This window comes from Crocuta crocuta, unplaced genomic scaffold, assembly GCF_008692635.1.
Source record: "Crocuta crocuta isolate KB4526 unplaced genomic scaffold, BGI_CrCroc_1.0 scaffold68, whole genome shotgun sequence".
NCBI lineage: Eukaryota > Metazoa > Chordata > Mammalia > Carnivora > Hyaenidae > Crocuta > Crocuta crocuta.
The window spans coordinates 1,875,395-1,895,391 of NW_027532426.1; the positions used below are offsets into that span (position 1 = coordinate 1,875,395).

General features: G+C 38.8%; 1 protein-coding gene across 4 annotated transcripts; it reads left to right on the top strand.

Annotated features, from left to right (window-relative positions):
- Positions 1 to 563: 563 nt before the first annotated feature.
- On the top strand, positions 564 to 19,779 carry SMARCE1 (SWI/SNF related BAF chromatin remodeling complex subunit E1). 4 transcript variants are annotated; one of them, XM_077779118.1, is made up of 11 exons: positions 564 to 824; positions 2,804 to 2,855; positions 3,029 to 3,072; positions 6,069 to 6,173; positions 11,111 to 11,191; positions 12,103 to 12,234; positions 12,500 to 12,671; positions 15,633 to 15,805; positions 16,554 to 16,655; positions 17,298 to 17,508; positions 19,503 to 19,779. In XM_077779118.1, exons 2-11 carry the CDS (start codon positions 2,849 to 2,851, stop codon positions 19,709 to 19,711), a joined length of 1,236 nt encoding a protein of 411 aa, XP_077635244.1. In that variant the 5' UTR covers positions 564 to 824; positions 2,804 to 2,848; the 3' UTR covers positions 19,712 to 19,779. The 4 variants fall into 4 exon arrangements, with proteins under 4 accessions (XP_077635244.1, XP_077635245.1, XP_077635246.1 ...); XM_077779119.1 differs by lacking the exon at positions 3,029 to 3,072 and having other exon boundaries at positions 565 to 824; XM_077779120.1 differs by lacking the exon at positions 6,069 to 6,173 and having other exon boundaries at positions 566 to 824.
- The last annotated feature ends 218 nt before the right edge of the window (positions 19,780 to 19,997 follow it).

A 19,997-nucleotide genomic window follows, 5' to 3' on the forward strand; every position in this document is an offset into this window, starting at 1 on the left:
AGTACCATAAAGTTACCCAAGTACCGTGGGAATTCAGAGGAAGGACTATGGGGGGAAGGTTCTAGGAGGGCACCACAATGAGAATCTGAGCAGGATCCGGAAGGACAGAGGTGTTTAAGCCGAAAGTGGGGATAAGCCAAGGCAGCACTGGGCAGAGACCGGTGGCACCCCCGGCGCCGCAAAGGCGCACAACCTTGGTCGAGGGGATTTATATCTCGGGGCCCCGGCTCGGAAACCTGGCAATTCAACTCCATTCGCGCTTGGAACAACTGAGAAGGTCCGTGTTGCTTTTGGTCAAGGCTTAATGCCCAGCCGTTAAGGCAGGAAGCCCTGAGAGGCGCCCGTGGGGACCGAGACTCCGCGAACCGGGTCGTCCTCGCCTCCACCTTCGGCTCGCTGAAGTATACACTCTTGTTCCGAGAGAAAGACAAGGAAGAACCCGGAAAAAACCACCACTACTACCCCCCGCGAGAGCGGGCAAGGCGGGGGCCTGGCCCGCGCGGCCGCAGTGGCTCAGGGCCCTTNTCCCGCCGCCGGGCCCCTCCGCCCACTTCGCCGTGACGAATCGGCGCCCGGCCTGGAGAGTACCCACATTCGGGAGGTTTTGAGAAACGTACGGGACCTGAAAAAAATCCCTGACTGGAGGAAACACCACTGCGTCCTCACCTGGAGGTTTATTTTTCCAAAAGAGTCGGGTGAGGGCTGGAAAGCAATTGAGAAGAGTGTGGAAAGTGCGAGTGCGGACGCTCGGGACGCGAGGGGCGGGGCGTGCGCGGGACAAAGGAAAACGAGGCCGGAGCTACGGGCGCTTTTTCTGCCCGCGGGTGAGTGTTTCCGACTGGGCCCGACCGGGGCAGGAGGGGGGCAAGTCGCTGTGTCCCGGCATGGCTGGACCTCGAGTTCCCGGGGGTTGCTGGGGTTCAGGCTGGGCCGCGGGGCCGGAGCTGGGGACCGGTTGCGGCCTCCTTGAGGCCTAGCTGAGCCGGAGCCAGGAGGGAGTCCTTTCCGGGGCCCCTCCTCGGCGGCAAGCTTTGCCCCAGCCGCTAACCCCGCCAAATTGGTCAAGGCACCCATGCATTCCCCCTCTATAGTGAAGTTGCCTTCGCCACGGCAACCAAAGGAAACGACCTCAGGGGAAGCCCTTGGGGCAAGCCAAGACCGTGGTCCCTACCCCCCAGGAAGGTGGTTTCTCCTCGTTACGGCAACGACCGAGGAACTTGTGACTTGGAGTGGAGAGCAAGAGCTCTGAAACACTTTGGCCTGGGTTTGCAACCCAGCTCTGGCACTTCCTGGCTGTGTGCTTTAGACAAGTTAACTTAAACTCGCCGAGACTCCCATTATTCCTGTGTCAATACATACCTCGTAGGGTAGCTGTGACCATGAACCGAGATAAGTGATAAGCCTGCCCCTTATAAAGTGTTCAACAAATCCCGAATATTTTATGCCAGGCACCGGCGATGGACCCAGTGCAAACAAATGGACAAGCTCACGCTTAGAATTTATAGTAGCAAACGAGAGCAATAATTTTAAAATATTAACAATAAAGTGTGATGTACCAGGGAGTTTTGCTAATTATTGTCAGGGATCCCTGCAGCAAGGCCTACTGGATGTTGACAGCCCCCCTCCGCCCCACCGCCTAGTGAGAGGAGGAAGGAAATCCATCTGTACCCGGGTCCGTGGTTTCTGCCCCTTCCCTAAGGAAAGAGGGAGAGACCCAGGTTGGGCCATTGAAAAATTTCTTTCCACAGAGACCTCTTATTCCTTATGCTCCAGGGAATTCCCTTAAAATGTAGAATAGAAGCAAAAGCATCATGCTTGTTTTGCATAATGTTCCATGAGAGTATTCCAGTAGTCAGAGACGTTATTTGCTTCTTTTTTTTTTTTTAATGAATGTTTGTCTCTTTGTACGCATGGTGTGTGATAATATATTGATGTGAGGAACAAGCTCACGCGTGCATGGCCTTGTTCTGAGCTGGTAATAATACTAGGACAAAATGTATTCAGGATTGAGCTAGGTGCTGGGACTGCAATAATGAATTAGATGGTCTCTATTCTACAACCTAGCCTTATTAACAGGGATGATACAGTGTAATGAACAATATTATAGATCTATGTAAATTGGATAGGAGTACAGATGAGGAAGCAATTCATTCTCCCCGGGTAATTTATCATGAAAGTTCCACTATGGAGATAATATTTTGAAATGGGCTGTGAAGGGCTAATAAAGTTTTTCAGGTAGACTCTCAAAAGTTATTCCCAGGACATAGAAAGCTATTTGCCACGATTAAGAGAATGTAAAGCTCATTATCATACCAGTTACCTTTTGCATTGCCTCCAGGAATAAAATGCTGCCTTGTTTTTAATAGAAGTTGTTATTCTAAGAGGAAGGTAAAGCTGCTGTTCATCAGTGAGCTGTCTGTCAGTATCTGGTAGGCCTTGTTGGTATGGGCCCTGATAATGCATCACATTCTATTGTCATATTTTTATCAGTTAAATGTTTACATGGCATTAGCAAAATGTTTTCCATGCAAGAGGTGGCCCGATAGCCTAAGAAAAAACTTGAAAGTTTATGTCTAATATTGATTTTAATATCCCCAGTAATTTGTTTTAGTCGGTTAATTCTGATGAACCAAATGACCTATAAGAACTAGTAAAATATGCAGAAGATTTGATTATTAGAAGATAGTGTAATTTTACTAAGAAGTACCAATTTAAACGACCCTATTCTTTAGGAAAACATCTCTTATGCTTGCTGAGTTTTGATTCTCTTTTTTTTTCTTTTTTTTTTCTTTTTTTATTTTAGTGTCTCAGATTCATTCTTAAGGAACTGAGAACTTAACCTTCCAAAATGTCAAGTAAGTTTCATTTTTTATATTTATCAATCTATTAATAAGAGACTAATGCCCTAGCAAATGGGAATTCCAAAATACTCTCATTTTTTTTCTTCGAAACAGGACCATTGGTAGTTTTGTTGCATAGTATTATATCTCAGTTGTTTACAAGAAGTTATTTATTTTCTTTCAAACAGAAAGACCATCTTATGCCCCACCTCCCACCCCAGCTCCTGCAACAGTAAGTTTTAATTTTCTTGTTAATGTAATAGCCAAGTCTGGCCTTGATACAAAAACCCAGATGTCTTCCAGTGACAGTCACTCAATCATCACAGCAACAGGATGAAAAATTCAGCTAAAAAACAGCACTTCCTATTAAATAAAATAACTCTTTGCATCTTACCTTGAACCAACCCCAACATTTAAAGAAACATATTGCTGAAATTCCAACCTCCTATGCTCAGTTCTTTTTTTTAAATGGGAAATAAATGATAAGTTAAACACCTCTTTCTAGTTAACCTCTATCAGACTCTTAAAAGTTGATATTGAGTGAATGCTCATTCTGGCATTTGTTTTTATTTTTAAACCTAACCTTCAACTGGTTACATTTTTTTCTCCTTGTTTATATATATAATATTCGTATTAAGCCAAACAATAAAACTTCCAGTTCTATAATAACATTCATTGTAAATTTTTATTTTTCAAGCTGTTTAAGTAAGGATTTCATCATCTGTGGGTCAGATCCTGCCTATTATGTTTCAAAGTTTCTAAATAATACTTGTGAACTAGGTTTTTCTCCCAGCAAGTTCTGGCCCAGCTTGGACAGCATGTAAAATAATCATCCAATCCACAAAACAGATATAACAGGAACTGCTCAGGCCTTGCCGAAATGGATTCCTTGTTGAGGTTTTTTTTTGGGGTTTTTTTGGCGGTTTTTTTTTGTTTGTTTGTTTGGGGTTTTTTTTTTGTCTTAAAAAACAAAACAAAACACTGTTTAACATTGACTATAGCCTACAGAAGCAATTCTTGAACAGCTGTCAGCCCTCCTTCCTTACCCCTTCGTCCCAAAATTTCAGGCTAGTCTACTAATTAGGTCCTTGTGTAATTTTTTCTCCACTCGATGACTCCTCTCTTATTTACTAAGCCTCAGATGTATGCTTTAGTTATGTTTATCAACAATTTGTTTTTCCTTAGTAAGATACTTCTTCAAGGAGATACCATATCTCATGTTCTCATTTCAATTTATGTAACATACAATTTCAGAAGTTACTTCCAGTAGTCTTAAAGTCCTGTGTTTGGTTTGTTTTCTTTCTTAAATCAAAGAACATTTCTTATGACCATCTCCTTGGCACTCTGCTAGTGGTTATACAGGTGGAGTTGAACAATTGAGATTCCTGACCTCAAAGAGCTAACCATGTACTTCAATTTTGGAAGTGGTATAATTGTAATGTTTTAGTTTTGATTTTTTTAATTCCCTTACATAATTTTCTTACATTATTGCCTCATAATGTTGAAGTGATTCTCATTCTCCTATGTAACCTTTGAAGATGTCATTTTGACGTAAATACTGCTTCTGAAAATGTATAATCTCTTGAAGACAAAAACTTGATTTTTTAAAATAATAAAAATAGCTCAAAAACCAAGTGTCCCCTTACGACTTCTCAAATGTAGAAAAGGATTTTTTTTTTTTTGGCCTTTAGTCCTATTTCTGTACCATTGTGATTTCACATTGACACATAAAATACAGAAGACTAGGGATTAGGACATCCAACAGAATGGATATTAAATGAATTCTCCTCCTTCCTTTTTTTTTTTCCCATCACCTCTTTACCATCACCACCACCACCACCACCACCACCACCACCACCACCACCACCACCACNCACTTCTTTTGTGCCTTTGATAATTCATCTGTGTTTTGCCTATTTAAATATGCTTAATTGCGTCTTTTTATAACTATACAGACTAGAATTGCTCAGTTCTCCTAAAGAGTTTCAAATGTAATATCTGCTTGAATTTTTTTTTTTTTTTTGGACATTTAGGATATGTGCAGCGGCATGTTTTAGAAAATTGTGTTTGTAACAGCTTCAGCTTAGTTGGGGTGTGTTAAGTGTATTTTACATTCTACACATGAAGACTAATATTGTTAATTGCATGTTAAAATTAAATTAGTTGTTTTGATTGAGTTTCATTAGGTTAAATACCCTACTTTTGGTTTCTCTTTGCTACATCCTTTTTATGCATTCTAAATCAATTCTTGATTCTCATGAATATTGGATGTCATTGTTTTAACCATGAGGGCACTGCTATCTAAGAGCCCGTTTGTGATTACATCAACACATAATTCACAAACAAAAATTTCATTGCTGCAGTGACCAGTTGTGTTTTGAAAGGGTCAGAGCTATCAAGAAACTAGATGAAAAAAGATAGTTCAAGTCTGTCAGCTAGAAAAGTAGTTCACATTAAAACTAAATGCAGAAAGTGTTCATGATTGACCTATGGAAGATGGATTAAAGAAGAGATGGAAGAGAAAGTCTAAAAAAGAAAGACTGGGTTGAAAAGATCAGATAGCACCCCAGAATGAAATCCATGCATTTCTTATAAGTCTTTGTTTTGAAATCATGTATGTGACATCCATTGAATCCCACATATGTTCTTTTCTATTGACAACTCTGGCTTCCTGATTTGAGTATCTTTTCATTTCTCACATTATATAGAATGATTTAAAACTGTCTTTGAAAACAATCCATTTCTTGTTTTCATTTGTTTTTAGTAAATAAATACATTGGTGGCATCTACATAACTCAAATAAATCACATTTTGTTTTGCATGTAAAGTGTTTTCAGACTTCTAGTTTATCACACTTCAAGCCTTCCTATCTCAGACTTGTATCGCTAAGTTGTTATATTATTGACCATAAAGTAATCCTGAGTGTTTGACACACTTCAGTGTATTGCTTATTCCAGAAAAACAAGTACACACATTCTCACTCACAACAAACACCACTGCCCCCCGCCCCCCGCAAAGAGAAAGAAAAGGAAGAAAGAAAGAAAGAAAGAAAAAAAAACACTTGCAGACTGGTTTCTCAATGAAAGAAAAAGAACAATTACAACACATCATTGCTTGTTTAAATTCAGGTTGCTTTTGCATGCCATATGCAGATCATTTTTCATTTCTGTGTTTTCCTCGTTTGAGCTCATTTCTCATTCGTGTTTTTGTCTCATTTGTTTCCATCAGCAAATGCCCAGCACACCAGGGTTTGTGGGATACAATCCATACAGTCATCTCGCCTACAACAACTACAGGCTGGGAGGGAACCCGGGCACCAACAGCCGGGTGACGGTAGGAGAATCAACTATTACAGTATCCGGCAAACAACTGGATTTGACCAGAAATGCCTCCAGAGTTAGGTCCTTTCGAATCATCAGCACAGCCATCTAAAACAATTTTTTTTAACCTGGCTTTTTGACTATTTTAAACATTCATTGTACGATCTTACACCAGGAAAAAAAAAATAGTGAGATCTGGATATGTATATAGAAGAAAAGAAGAATCCATTCTGTTCGGTGGTCGGGAGAGATAAAGCCCTGGGCACTACTTGTATTATATGTAGACAAACCTAGAATTTCTTATGGTTAAAATACCCTTTTTGAGATGAAGAGTATCTTTCATTTAAGGTCATTGGCGTCAAGCTCAAGGACTCCGTTTTCTTAATAAAAGCGGGGCTTATGGACCTGGGCTTTCTTTCGGTGGCCCACCAGTTTGAACTGCTACACATAATCATTTGTCTTTTGGATTTAATAGTTGACTTTCTGAGATTCATTTCTCTCCAGTTAAAAAGAGAAAAAGATGTTTAATATCACTTGAAAGAATTGCAGAATGCAAGTTGAATGTGCCAAACCATTTGAAGTGCATTTATAATCCATAGGACAAAGGTATGATTTCTGAAACTTAGGATGTTTCATTTAAATGATCAACCTAAGACACCCAAATTGTGTACTGTACTTTGCATTTTCATTTTAAAATCATCTTAAACCATAGTCAGAGAAGCGTAAGTACCAAAGAAAAATAAATGTAAAAATGATTTACCAAGAGTAGATAAAAATAAATCCAAAAGCCAAATACCTACATACATTGGAATGTGGCATTAATGAGAATTTTTACAACCCAGAATGGCTGTAAACTTTTTAATACTTGGTTTTTGTTTGCTGTATTCATAAATAATTGGATTAATGTGACTTCAAAAGAGCCCTCTCACCCTGTAGTCAAGCTAGAGCAGAAAGCTTGTAACTATCAAACTGTATGTCTATCTTGGTAAGCATATTGCTTAGCTTGATAGTTTTGTTTGTCTAAATTTTTCATTGTTTCTGCATAATTTGTATTTCATAAGCATATCAAGTTTTATGTGCCATGCATATTTCATGGTATCTGGAAAGAATTTTGACAAGTGTGTGTATGTATGCATTTCACAATGCATACAATTTTTATGTGCATCGGTATGTGTTTTTCCCTGGCCTAAATGTGTTTCACAAGTATAATGGGTGGCAAGGTAATCCAGTGATAAAGAACATTTTAATTTAAACAAGGAGCAGAATCTATTTTGAGTCATTCATGTTAATGCAGAAAATTATTCATGGGGAGTGAACAAGAGAATGATTACATTTTAATAGCTCTATACAGTCAGCTCTTGATTATCTATGTTAATGGAATAGAAATGGTGGTAAGTGTAATATTAGAATCATTTGTATTTCAGTGTGTATAAGCATTTTGTTCCTAACTTGGATGTATCTGTGGGAATTCACTGTTAATAAAGATCATTCAGAAGAAGGAAAGGTCACTCGCTGTCTCAGGTCCTGAGAGTCAGTGACCTGTCCCTCCTCATTCCCTCTTGGAGATGTTAGAACCCAGCATTTGGAGTGGGCACCAGTTTCTGTGTAGATTAGCACAGGAGGGTTGTCGGGCACGGAGAATTTAGCATTTTGCTTCTTTGTGGTGGTTTTCTTGGTATTGTTGTCCTCTCAACACCAGATTGAAGTGTAATTAAACTGCTGCCTAGACTCAACCTAAAGAAGGGCCTAGAAACTGAAGGCCTTTAGCCTGTGTTAAGCCCAGCCCCTTCAGCTTTTAGTCATCTCTCCCTTAGGTCACGGAATCGCTTTCTAAGAAAATTAGTTATGCCTAAAGTTTTACACAACTTTTTTTATATATCTAACATAATCTTTGTTAGGACTTAATAGATCTGACCTTGACCAATATAAAAGTGTTTTATGTTAAGATGACCCCAATTATGTGTGACCTTTTTTTTTTGCCTTTTTGGCTCTTATTTGGTCTTCTTGTTTGCAAATAGTCTTAAGTCAGTGATTTGAAGGAATGATTCTATGAAACCCTGTAAAGTAGCTTCCTTTAGGCTCTACGGAGCCTCTGGTTTCCCGGTGACTCTCGAGCGTTGCATGGTTTTGAGACCTTATGCAGCACGTCAGAACCTTTTGGAGTCCCAATGATAGCTGGGAGATGGAATCTGTTCCTAGGCAGTCCTTCTTTCCCAAGGTGATTGGCGTATCTTTACATACAGGTGTGAGACCAGAAAGAGACAAAATGTTAAACACAGGTTATTTCTGTGCTGCAGTGGAAATCCCATCCTAGAAAGAAACCCCTAAATAAGACCCTGCCAGAGAAAGCAGGGAATTGGAAGAAACAACAAAATCTCTTAAGTGGCCAAAATAAATTTCCTAAAAGTATGGTCTTCCTGTATAGGTGATTCCCGTGGAATTACTCTCAGTAAGCACAGTTGCAACAAGCATAGTCATGTAGTTACTTTCCCCACCTCATTGCCAGTTCAGAGCAGAAAATGTAAAGGTGGCCAGCTGCAGGTAGAGGTAGCTTTCTTGACAGAAACTTGTGAAGAAACAGCTAAGAAAGGAAACCTGCCCTCCAAAAGCATAACCACTGGGCCATTTAGTAAAGGGGCAGCAGCTTTTCACTCTCAAACTAGAGGACATAGGAAAGCAGGGGTTGTTTCTAATGGACTCTACTCAGCATAAGGTTAAAGTGTTGTAAGTGCAAACTGCTTTTTTTTTAAGAGTAATGTTTAAGGAATTGTAGAAAAAAGTCTACTGAGACGGCAAACAAATTAGAGATATTTAGTGATACAAATCTTCAATGTCCTGAAAACCTGCTAGAATTTAACTTTGTGATTCTTGTTTTGGGTGTTCTTTTGTTTGTATTTATAAATTGACTATCAGTGTAATGAAAATACAGCCTCAATATCTAGACGATTTAGATACCTTCCTTTGGAAGAAAGGAGAAATAAGCAAATCCCTTAATATTATCAAATGTTCTTTGAAAAGTAGTCAGAGCAAATATTACTATAATTTGTTTTTAAAAGTGTCTTAATTCAGTATATTTAAACAGACAGTTTAGAATGCTTTCTCTTTTAAAAAATCTGTGAGTGGCGGTCTACCAACTTCAGTTATTGGCACAATTTCAACCTTATTTGTAACGCACTTCATGGAATTCTGAAGATTTATATTGGAGATGCTTTATAATAACTTTAGGTACGAAAGATCAGACCTTTGTGTGTCTTGCTCTAAACCCATAATGTAAGTTTAGCCTTGTAGGAGTTCCCTCGCCCTTCACTGAAACTGCTGTAGACCTGGAAATCTTCTCTTATTGTCTGTTCATATCACTGCTGTTTATAGTGTCTATCCCTTGTGGCTCACCTCCATTGCCTGCTGCTGGCTGAAACAAAACAAAACAGGGTCTGTCTGCATGGGCATCAGCATGAATTATGGTATAAGTGTATAGGAGGAATGGAAAGAAGAGAGGAAATGCTGCTTCAAAGGTGATATGCTTTCTAACAATTCCGTGTATGAAGAAGCAGAGTTACTAAAAAGTTTATAAGGATGGAGGAAGACCTTCCTTGGAGGAAGAGGAAGCATTGTTTGAAGCAGTGGAATTGGGGCACAGATAGACTAATCTCTGAGCCTTGGTTGAGAAATAAGGTTGTAATTGGCATCCCAGCTCAAAAAAAGAGGCGTTTGTCCAGGGTTTTATCATATCAACTGAAGGGCAAAGGAACAAAATGTCACTAAGTCTCTTTATAAGGAGTTGCCAGTCCCTGTCTTTTGATAATTAGAGTGAAGCCAGCACCTCTTACTCCCCCTCTCCCCCAGCCTGGCAAGGAAAATCAATATCAGTTGTCTCCTAGAAATTGGGGGGAAATCTATGATTTGGCCATGATTAATTCATTCTGGATCGTAGATCAAATGTAGTCATATATGTTAAAACTAAATGAAGTTCAGAAATAGACACTCTTGGATTAGTTACGTGGGTGTCCACTAGAAGGTTTCTGGTATCTCTTGCCTAGATATTAGCCCATAGAAAGAGCCAATCTCTCATTTTCCTTGCCTTGTTTTTTTTTTTTCTCTAACTCACCTTTTTCTTCTCTAGCTCACCTTTTTCTTTACCTTTTTAAAAAATATTTTGTCTTCCCTCCTTTTATTTTCATTTTTCTTTCTTCCCACGAAACCAAAAATTTTTAAATCCATATAAGGCCTCAGAAATAACTTAATTGGGGCCTTACTCCTACACTGTTATTAGGATTCAGGACAAGAAAAGGCATGACTTTAGTTTATGCTTTTTGATCTCCTTTATAAAAATGACTAGATATAGACATAGAACCTTAAGAAAAATAAAATCTGTAGTCCTGATAAAGGAAATAAGGTTTTTGTTTTCTGTTTTTGAACCTAGGGGGTAGTTTTTGTAGGGGTGTCATTCATGTGGGGTGCAGTGTATTCCTGAAATGGTCCGAGTAAAAAAAAAAGCCCCCCTCAGGCAGTGTGAGTGTGGTAAGTGCTGAAGGAGCCCAGACTTGGGCAGATAATCAAGTGTTGACTGTATGTGTAATGGTAAATTAAGCACAATAAAAGGGTGCTAGGTAATGTCCTAAACGTGGGACACGTGATCTGTAACTATATATTTTTAATGTATGGATTATTATGTAATACTTTGTTCTTACAGCCAGGTTGTCAAAGCAGTAGCAATAAACTGCTAAGTAAAATATTTAAAAATTTTGTGCCTAAAGTCATTTTCTTTATTTTCTTTTGATATGAACATTTCTGAATTTGCAGTGATAGCTATTTTCAGTGGAGAAAATATAAGAATCTTGTATCCATGGACGAGTAGAAGAAAGGCGCATTAGAATTTTTAAGGGACTCTCTTTTCATTTTGCTGGTGAATTCCTTGCGATTGAATAATGTATATATTTAACTCTTTTGTAGGCATCCTCTGGTATTACGATTCCAAAACCCCCAAAGCCACCAGATAAGCCTCTGAGGCCCTACATGAGGTACAGCAGAAAGGTAGGTGCCCAGGAGCCAGAGGGGGTGAGGAATGCTCTCTGTGCTTGTCTGCTTTACACCAGATTTTGTAATGGCTTAGCCAGTTTCTCTGTGCATAGTCAGAGGAAAGGATAAGGAATTGCAGTTTCTAAAGAACTTAGTTCTGATTTCAGAATTCTAGAACTAAAATCCAACAAGAATAACATGATTAAATAAAAATGGTTCAAATCCATAAGGTAATGTTATGGAGATCTAGTCTTTCGGAGAAATTCAGTGACATGAGAAAAGTGTGAAGTGAAAAAAGGAATACAGGACTACATCTATTTGTGTCATATTTTTTATAAGAACAGTGGCAGCTATGTGTTAGTTTGAAGGAAAAAAAAACCTAGAAGGCAGTAGTTAATCTGTAAGCAGTAAGCTTATGGTAATATTTATTTTCTTTACATTTTTTAAATTTTCCCTCATGTGTTTTTCTTTTGTTCTGTTTAGTTTGGTTTGGTGACAAACCTATATTCTCTTAAAATAATAAATATAGCCAATGTCTCTATTAACGACAAGAGCATTTAGCTGTATTCGACACTAGTTAGAAATTTTGGGTCATAATTATTATACATGTATTTGAAGATATGGTGTGTTGTGTTAGCAGATTAACCATTTTCCTCCTAAACAGAGACTATTACTGGGTTAGTTTGTCTGAACTATCACCAGTGATTGGAAATGTCTGAGATCTGCTCTGAATTAATCCAGCAGAGTATAGATGAAATGAGGTTGGCCAGCTAATGATAATTGTTGCAGCAGGCTGATCAGAACACACAGATTTGATACAATTCCCTCTGCTTCTGTTTATTTTTAAAAGTTTCTGTATTAAAAAGTATTGTTAAAGGTCTATATTTTTAGGCATCAATACTGAAATTTCATGTTTCCTTTTTAAGGTCTGGGACCAAGTAAAAGCTTCCAACCCCGACCTAAAGTTGTGGGAGATTGGCAAGATTATTGGTGGCATGTGGCGAGATCTCACTGATGAAGAAAAACAAGAATATTTAAACGAATACGAAGCAGAAAAGGTAGAATGGGAACCACAGTGGGGTGGAGACATGTAAAATGCATAAACATTTGCTTGTTGTTTATAAAAGAAACAAAAAATCTAATCAGCTCAAGCTGCACTGTGTGTGTCTGCCTGGGTCAAGTCACTTAATTTTTCTACACTTCAGACTCCTTCTTTGTCTGTGAAAAGGAGATCATTTTATCTTTTGATATTTGAATGAGATAAAGGTATTCATATAACCTGTAATATGTTAATTGTAAAACTGAAAAATGTTTGAATTTCAGATAGAGTACAATGAATCTATGAAGGCCTATCATAATTCCCCCGCATACCTTGCTTACATAAATGCAAAAAGTCGTGCAGAAGCTGCTTTAGAGGAAGAAAGTCGACAGAGACAGTCTCGCATGGAGAAAGGAGAACCTTACATGAGCATTCAGCCTGCTGAAGATCCAGATGGTAAAAAAAAAGTGGGGTTTTGTTTATGCGTTCTCTAAGAAGTAAAATACAAGAAATCGCTTGCTTTTATTTCCTATGGGAAGCAGTGTATTTAAGTGCCCTTTCAGTATTTTGGTTAGTTAAGATCTGAGTATGAATTTCCCACAAGAAAAAGATACATCTTTGTTAGTACAGAAAATAGGAAAAACTATTTACTGTTTATCAGAATCTTTATACTGAGAAAGCAGGAAAGGTTTTTGAGTCAGAATTTTGCCTCAGCTCCTTTTAAAAAGCTAAATGACTTCTAGTTATGTCCTGTTTTCTTATTGGTTCCTTAAACTTGGTGAATTAAAGGCTCTTAAGGGATAAAGTTACTGAGTGGGTAGAAGTATTATAAATTTGTTTGCCAGTTAATTCAGAAATCCAACATTGCCCATGGTAACACATGAGGGAGCAGACATACAATTTTATACACACGTAAAAATGTGTATACATACAAATAGCAGAGCTTCCTGATGGGCATTCGGTAACTGGGTGTCAGGTGTACAGATTACTCCCCGGGTTCTCTGCAGCCAAGCAGAGTCTCACACTGCAGGGAGCCTCGGAGCTGGCCACCTGCAGTTATAAGCATTCTCCTTCACAAATCAAGCCTGGTGTACAAATATTTTCTCCATGTGCAGCTCTGATGTGGAAAAGGCCAGAAGCTCTAGCCACAAGCAACAAAAACATGAAGAAAATAATTTAGGATCCCATAGTGGTAACAAAGATGAAGCTTATAAGAACTTTAGAAATAACATTGAGAGAGGAAGCAATAACACCACCTAAACACAATGAATAAACACACACCCAGAAGGAGAGGAAGAACAATGGTTTTCATAAAGAATGGACTGGGATATTGACAAACGTTCACATAAATACAGAATAGAATAGAATAGAATAATGTAAATATTAATAATAGAGTAGAATACAGACTAGGAACAATACCGAGTGTTAAACAGAATCAGCAGTGCCAAGGACACACTAGCAAACACAGACCAAAAATTACTCAGATTGGATGATTAATGCAAGAAAAACATACTGAACTAAAAAATAGAAGAAGATCCAGTCTACAAATAATTGGAAAGATGATGAGGGGTCAGTCTAAGTAAGAGTACATGGAAGCCACAAGTAGCAATAGCGAAAGTTTTTGTTAAGTGAAAGGGGACTGCGTGAACATTGAACAGGATTGCAGAGATTCGTTCAGGAACAGTCCTCAAAAGAAGATCCTCTTCTCTATTCCTCAGACTTTGGCCCATTATGTTTTGTAAGTTTAAGATAGGAACTCAAAACTGCTGGTAAGAAAGGAAGGTGAAAACAAAGATGCCAGGATAAGAATCACTTTAGACCTTGGACTTATGCCTCAGAACCGAGTAGAAAGAGGAAGGTTTGGGAGGTGAGGATGGGCATCAGTCCAAGAGAAGGGCAGTCGCCGTGAGCACAGCAGCTGCTAGTTACGTTACGGAGAAGGCTTCCAGTTTCCACACAAAGCAGTGAAAGGTTTTTTAAATGGCCTTTTAGAGAATATTCATGAGATCAGGTAAATAGCTGGCAAATTAGAAAATAACCAGAAAGTGTAAGCCTCTCCCCCTCCCCAAAAAAACCCAAATCAGGCAACTAGAAGTGCCAGGAAAGATAAATCTAGATTGCTAAGACTTGATTTCCCTTATAACTATTCAATACTGGGTCCAAATAATGAAAGGAAACATCTATATATATATATAAAATTTAGAGGTACCACGAATGTACCATGTATTATAATCTTAAGTGTGATATGAAAAACTTCCTTAAACAGTAGAAAAGTTCACAGAAATCTTTTTAAATGGTATCCTTTCTTCTAGTAGTTTTAATTTCAGATGTATATGTCCCAAAGAAATTACTCGAAAGGAGACAAAAAGTAATTTGCACAGCAGTTTGTACCAGTATTTATGATGATGGACATTTTAGAAAATACTTAATTACCAAATGATAACGGGGGTGCTTAACTGTGACATAGGACCACAATTCAGGCCTCTAGCAAAGTTTCCTAAACCATGGTCCCTCCACCTTTGGTGGGCCGCTAAGGTGTTTAGGTGGGTTGGGGAGGAACTTCTATTTTAATGTGTATTGCTTTAGAGGGAGCTTTTTTTTTTTTTAGGTAAGTTAATTTAAGTAAATACGTTAAATAAAAATAGTCCAGATTGTTAGCAGGTATGTCCAAAACCACAGAGGTGACAGAGCAAAGGTGGAGATGAAGGAAATACTGTTGCATAACTATTAAAATAAGCATATAAACCGGACCATACTATATAAGAACTTGAGTGAATGAAAACAAAGTAATAGCTTTCCATACTGGCAACAATTATATATGTATGTGGATTAATAAAAGTAAAATTTGGTATTAAATACTCTTTTCCTATAAAATTACTTTAGGGCTTTAATGGTTTTCTAATCGAATGAAGTATATATGCTGGTCTGGGAAAGTATTGCTAGAGATGTTTTCTCCGGGGTGGGCTTTTTCATTACTATTAAAGTTATACAGGAACAAAGACACTGCCCAGTTCAAATGTTGTCATTAGGTGTAAATGCCTTCAATTACTACCACGAGAATGACCCTCTCAGCAGCATTTCACTTTTGCTGTAACGTGCAGCCTTCCCATTGATGGATCTCCAGACCAGAAGTCACATGGCTTTATCTCATTTGTGTTTCAACTAGATCCTTCTAGACACATCTCATCACTTAAAAGATTTTGTGAGAAAAACCGATACCTTGGCCAGTGAACACGTTATGTCCTCCGTATGATTTTTATCAAGTGACTGGCCAGGTGCTCCCATGATGCCCTTGTTAGGCCCCCTTGTTAGACCAGTGAGGGCCATGGCTCCTTGGTAATTAAGTGTTAACATTGTTACTCTCTCCTATTTATGGTTACTGGTGACCTCATTTCCAGAACATCTTGCTTATTCCAGATTATGATGATGGCTTTTCAATGAAGCATACAGCCACCGCCCGTTTCCAGAGAAACCACCGCCTCATCAGTGAAATCCTTAGTGAGAGTGTGGTGCCAGACGTTCGGTCAGTTGTCACAACAGCTAGAATGCAGGTCCTCAAACGACAGGTCCAGTCCTTAATGGTTCACCAGGTAAAGTCACAAACCGTTTGTTATAATAAGTTGGGCCTGTCACAGACCTCCAGAGGCATGATTCTGTAACATGCAGCGGTGTGCCTGTTCAGTATTTCTTTCTGTGCTCAGTTCAACCTGTTCCTGATTCCGGCAAGAGCTAGAGGAAATGGAGGTTTCCCAGGGATTTAATAAGTTGTTAAAACTGTAACACACACCCTTATGATGGAAAGTATGTCCTTTCAGAATTTTAAGCCATCCTATCAACGTTTACTGCTTAACTGAATATTTTTTTCTGAGGAAATTAAGCCTGAACAGTGTTCTTTAACATCTACTTGTTAATTGTAGTCATTCCTCTGTACTGCACTTTCTGCTTTTAAGATCTTAGCAAGACACATTGTGTAACAAATAATTTAAATAAAAAATTCAAAACCTTTGTCATGCTGTTAAAAAATTGTAGACCACTACAGTGGTGCCTGGGTGTTTCAGTCGGTTAAGTGTCCAACTTCGGCTCAGGTCTTGATCTCATGGTTCGTGAGTTCGAGCCCCCGCATCAGGCTCTGAGCTAACAGCCTGCTTCAGATTCTGTGTCTCCACCTCTCTCTGCCCCTCCCCCACTGGTGCTGTTTCTCTCTCAAAAATAAACAAACATTTAAAAAAAATTTTTTTTAAGTATAGACCACTACAAAATGAGACTTATTTTCTGTTTTAACATTTGCTTTTGAGAAAACAATTCAGTAATAATAAAATTGGACCCTGTGTCTTTCAGCGAAAACTAGAAGCTGAACTTCTTCAAATAGAGGAAAGACACCAGGAAAAGAAGAGGAAATTCCTGGAAAGCACAGATTCATTTAACAATGAACTTACAAGGGTATCAATTTAATGTGTTCACTATACTTTTTATCACTGTGTCTGTTACTTTTTTCCTCATTCTTTTTTCCAAAATTAGGTTTTAATTGAATGTTACTCACTTTAAAATAGAGTTAACTTTGCTACAACTGGTGAGATCTTTGCTTTATGAAGTAATTCCCATTTTCTGGCAAAATTGCAGTAGGTTTAAAATATAAACACACACACAGATGTGCTAATAAGCCTATAGACTCTAGACCCTCTGGTATTTGAATTTAAACTCCTGCAATCATGAGTTATTTTCATTTTACTGAGATTTATTCATTAAATGTCTTCATTAAATGTACTTTACAGTGTGTACTTTGTATTAAAACAAATAAGTCTAATGTCTGGTAGCTTGAAATAAAAAATGGAAGCCTTATACATAATCCAGTACTTTCAGCATCGCCTCACCAACCATTCTGCAGTCCTTGAGGTTACGTGGCTGCTACAACAGCTTTCTTTTCTGTAGACTCAGAGTTTCAGAGCAGACCTAGAACCACATTTTTTTCCTTCCCATATATATGTATATAGTTTCTAACCAAAACCCACTTTTGAAATAATTTCTCTGGTTCAGAGATTGTAAGGAAAGAATGTGACTAAGAGAGTTTTCTCTTTCTGTTAGTTGTGCGGTCTGAAAGTGGAAGTGGATATGGAAAAAATTGCCGCCGAAATTGCACAGGCAGAGGAACAGGCTCGCAAAAGGCAGGAGGAAAGAGAGAAAGAGGCAGCGGAGCAAGCCGAACGCAGTCAGAGCAGCATGGTTCCTGAGGAAGAGCAAGCTGCCAGTAAGGCTGAGGACAAGAAGGACGACGAGAGCGTCCCGATGGAGACAGGTGAGCTGCCAGGTGACAGCAAAGTGAATGTCGAGGGCTATTCTCTGTGTCATCTACACATTCCTCTGCAAATCTGAGTCTCTGTCCTAGATTCACCTAAAATGTTGGTGTCAACACAAAACAGCAGTGGGGCATTGGTGTTGAGTCTGGCTATTTGAGGTCTCGGTTATTTGCCCAGATTGAAGTGTGTCGTTTTCTGGCTTAGGAATATAAAGTATAATAATACAGCGGTTAAGGATCCTGGCCCTGGAGTCAGACAGATCTGGGTCTGAACTCTTTCACCACCTGCTAGCATATGACTAGATAAATTCTTTAATCTCGGGTTCTTCATGCCGGTACTCTGGTGCCAGCCTCTGAGGGGGAGTGCCCAAGAATAAATAAGAAAATGTATGTAAAATCTACAGTATTGGATTTGATGTGGTGTTGGCACTCAGTATTTTATAGCCTTTATTGCTAAAATGTGATATGTGGTTGTTGCTTTTAAGGATCAAGCGTCTTTGGTGTCCTCGGACAGGGCTGGGCAAGTGACGCCTGCGGGCCCAATCCTGTCCCACCTCCTGTTTTCATATAAAAACTTTTATTAGAACAGAGCCTTACCTGTGCATTTATGTATCCTCTGTTGCCGATTTGGGGACACCACGTGTAGTCGAGCAGCTGCAGAGACTGCCTGGCCCACAAGACCTGAAATACTTTACTATCTAGCCTTCACAGAAAAGGCTTGTTGACCCCATCTGAGAGAAGTCTTACTACCAAGCCTTCTGATTTTCCTGGTTAAAAGCATGTCTCAAGGCACAAAATAACATTTAAAACACATAAAATATTGATTAAATCAGTTTTTTGACATTTTGAGATCGCCTCACCTCAGGCATCACTTTGACCCTGTCCAGTGCCCTGTTCAAACAGGACTGAGCTCAAAAGTTTCGTGGGAAGCACAGCTAAAGGCTCCCTGCACCATCACTGCAAGAAGGGGGAGAGGCAGTCACCATACTTGTTATTCAACTGACAGTTTCTGATTTGACATCAGGAAAACATTTCATGGAATACAGATCTCTTTACCAGATGTTTCTACAAGATCTAATTCAGCAGATTAGCATTTCAGATAGTCAGATTTTTAAGTTTCTTTATCTGAGTCTTTCTCTGCTTTGTGTGAATGTATTTTTTATCTTAACAAATTTGGAGCGTGAGCACATTTTTGTGGTTAAAGCAGGAGCTTGAGAATTCGGGTATGGAGTATGATTCTTTGCGTATTTTGCAACCAGACAGAACACTCTGTCCTTTGCCTCTGTTCTGTCATCTATGAGTAGAGCATGCCTATAGTCTTTGCTCAGATTGTATCCTTTTAGCTAAAGAAAAAGAGGAAATTGAGAATATTAGAGCAAAAACTTCATGCTCTTAATTTCGTACAGAAAACAGCCCAGCATTAACAAAGTACCTAAAACATTGCCCTTGTATCATTTCCGCACCTGCTTTCTTACTAAATCCAAAGCACCCCAGACCAGCATTGTCCAATGGAAATAAAATGTAAGTCGCTGTGTAATTGTAAATTTTCTAACTACAGTTTTTAAAAGTAAAGCAGAACAAATGAATTACTATTAATAATATATTTATTTGTTTAGCCCAGTATATCTTAAACAATAGTTTAACATATAATCAATATTTTTTTAAGTATTACTTTTTCACATTCTTTTTTCGTACTATTCAAAATCTGGTGTGTATTTTATACCTGTAGCACATCTAAATTTAGAAGCTAAATTTCCATCAAAAATACTTGACCTGTATTTAGCTTTTGTAAATTTACAGCTAAAAAGTAGAATTTCAAACCCAAATTGTTTCAAAGGTGCTAACAGTTCCTCGGTCATGCGGGCTTATTCAGGTGCTTACCGTCACGCATGGTGAGTGGCCACCGTGTTGGACAGCACAGCTCTAGACTGTCAGCATACTTAGAAGAGTAAATTTGTGTCTTGGAACTGACAGTGACAAATGTGTGATTGCAGAGGAGACACACCTCGAGGAAGCGACGGAGAGCCAACAGAATGGTGAGGAAGGCACATCTACTCCTGAGGATAAGGAGAGCGGGCAAGAGGGGGTGGACAGTATGGCTGAGGAAGGGACCAGTGATAGTAACACTGGCTCAGAGAGCAACAGTGCAACCGTGGAGGAAGCACCAACAGACCCCACACCGGAAGACGAGAAGAAAGAATAAATGTTGCCTTGTTTTATGTGTTCTAAATACTTTTTTAAATGAAAAAAAAAATGTTTTTTGAGTTTTAATGGTGTTATGTGGTTTGTGTATTAATATTTTTCTTGTCCATATCACACCACCAAAGGCTTTTGGACCATTTAATAACATCATGAGCCAAATGGCACAGTCACCTTTCTGAAGCCGTTGTGAAGATGGTTCTTTTCTTTGGGTCTTATTTCTAGCCCTCGACTACTGAAAGCCTCAGAATTTAAATTAATTGAGAAAATGCCCACCTCTTTTAGAGCGT

Excerpts from the sequence above, each read along its gene's own strand:
- SMARCE1 (XM_077779118.1), top strand. Across the intron at positions 6,174-11,110 it reads GCACCAACAGCCGGGTGACG|GCATCCTCTGGTATTACGAT; the intron begins GTAGGAGAATCA and ends ACTCTTTTGTAG. Across the intron at positions 17,509-19,502 it reads GAGCGTCCCGATGGAGACAG|AGGAGACACACCTCGAGGAA; the intron begins GTGAGCTGCCAG and ends GTGTGATTGCAG.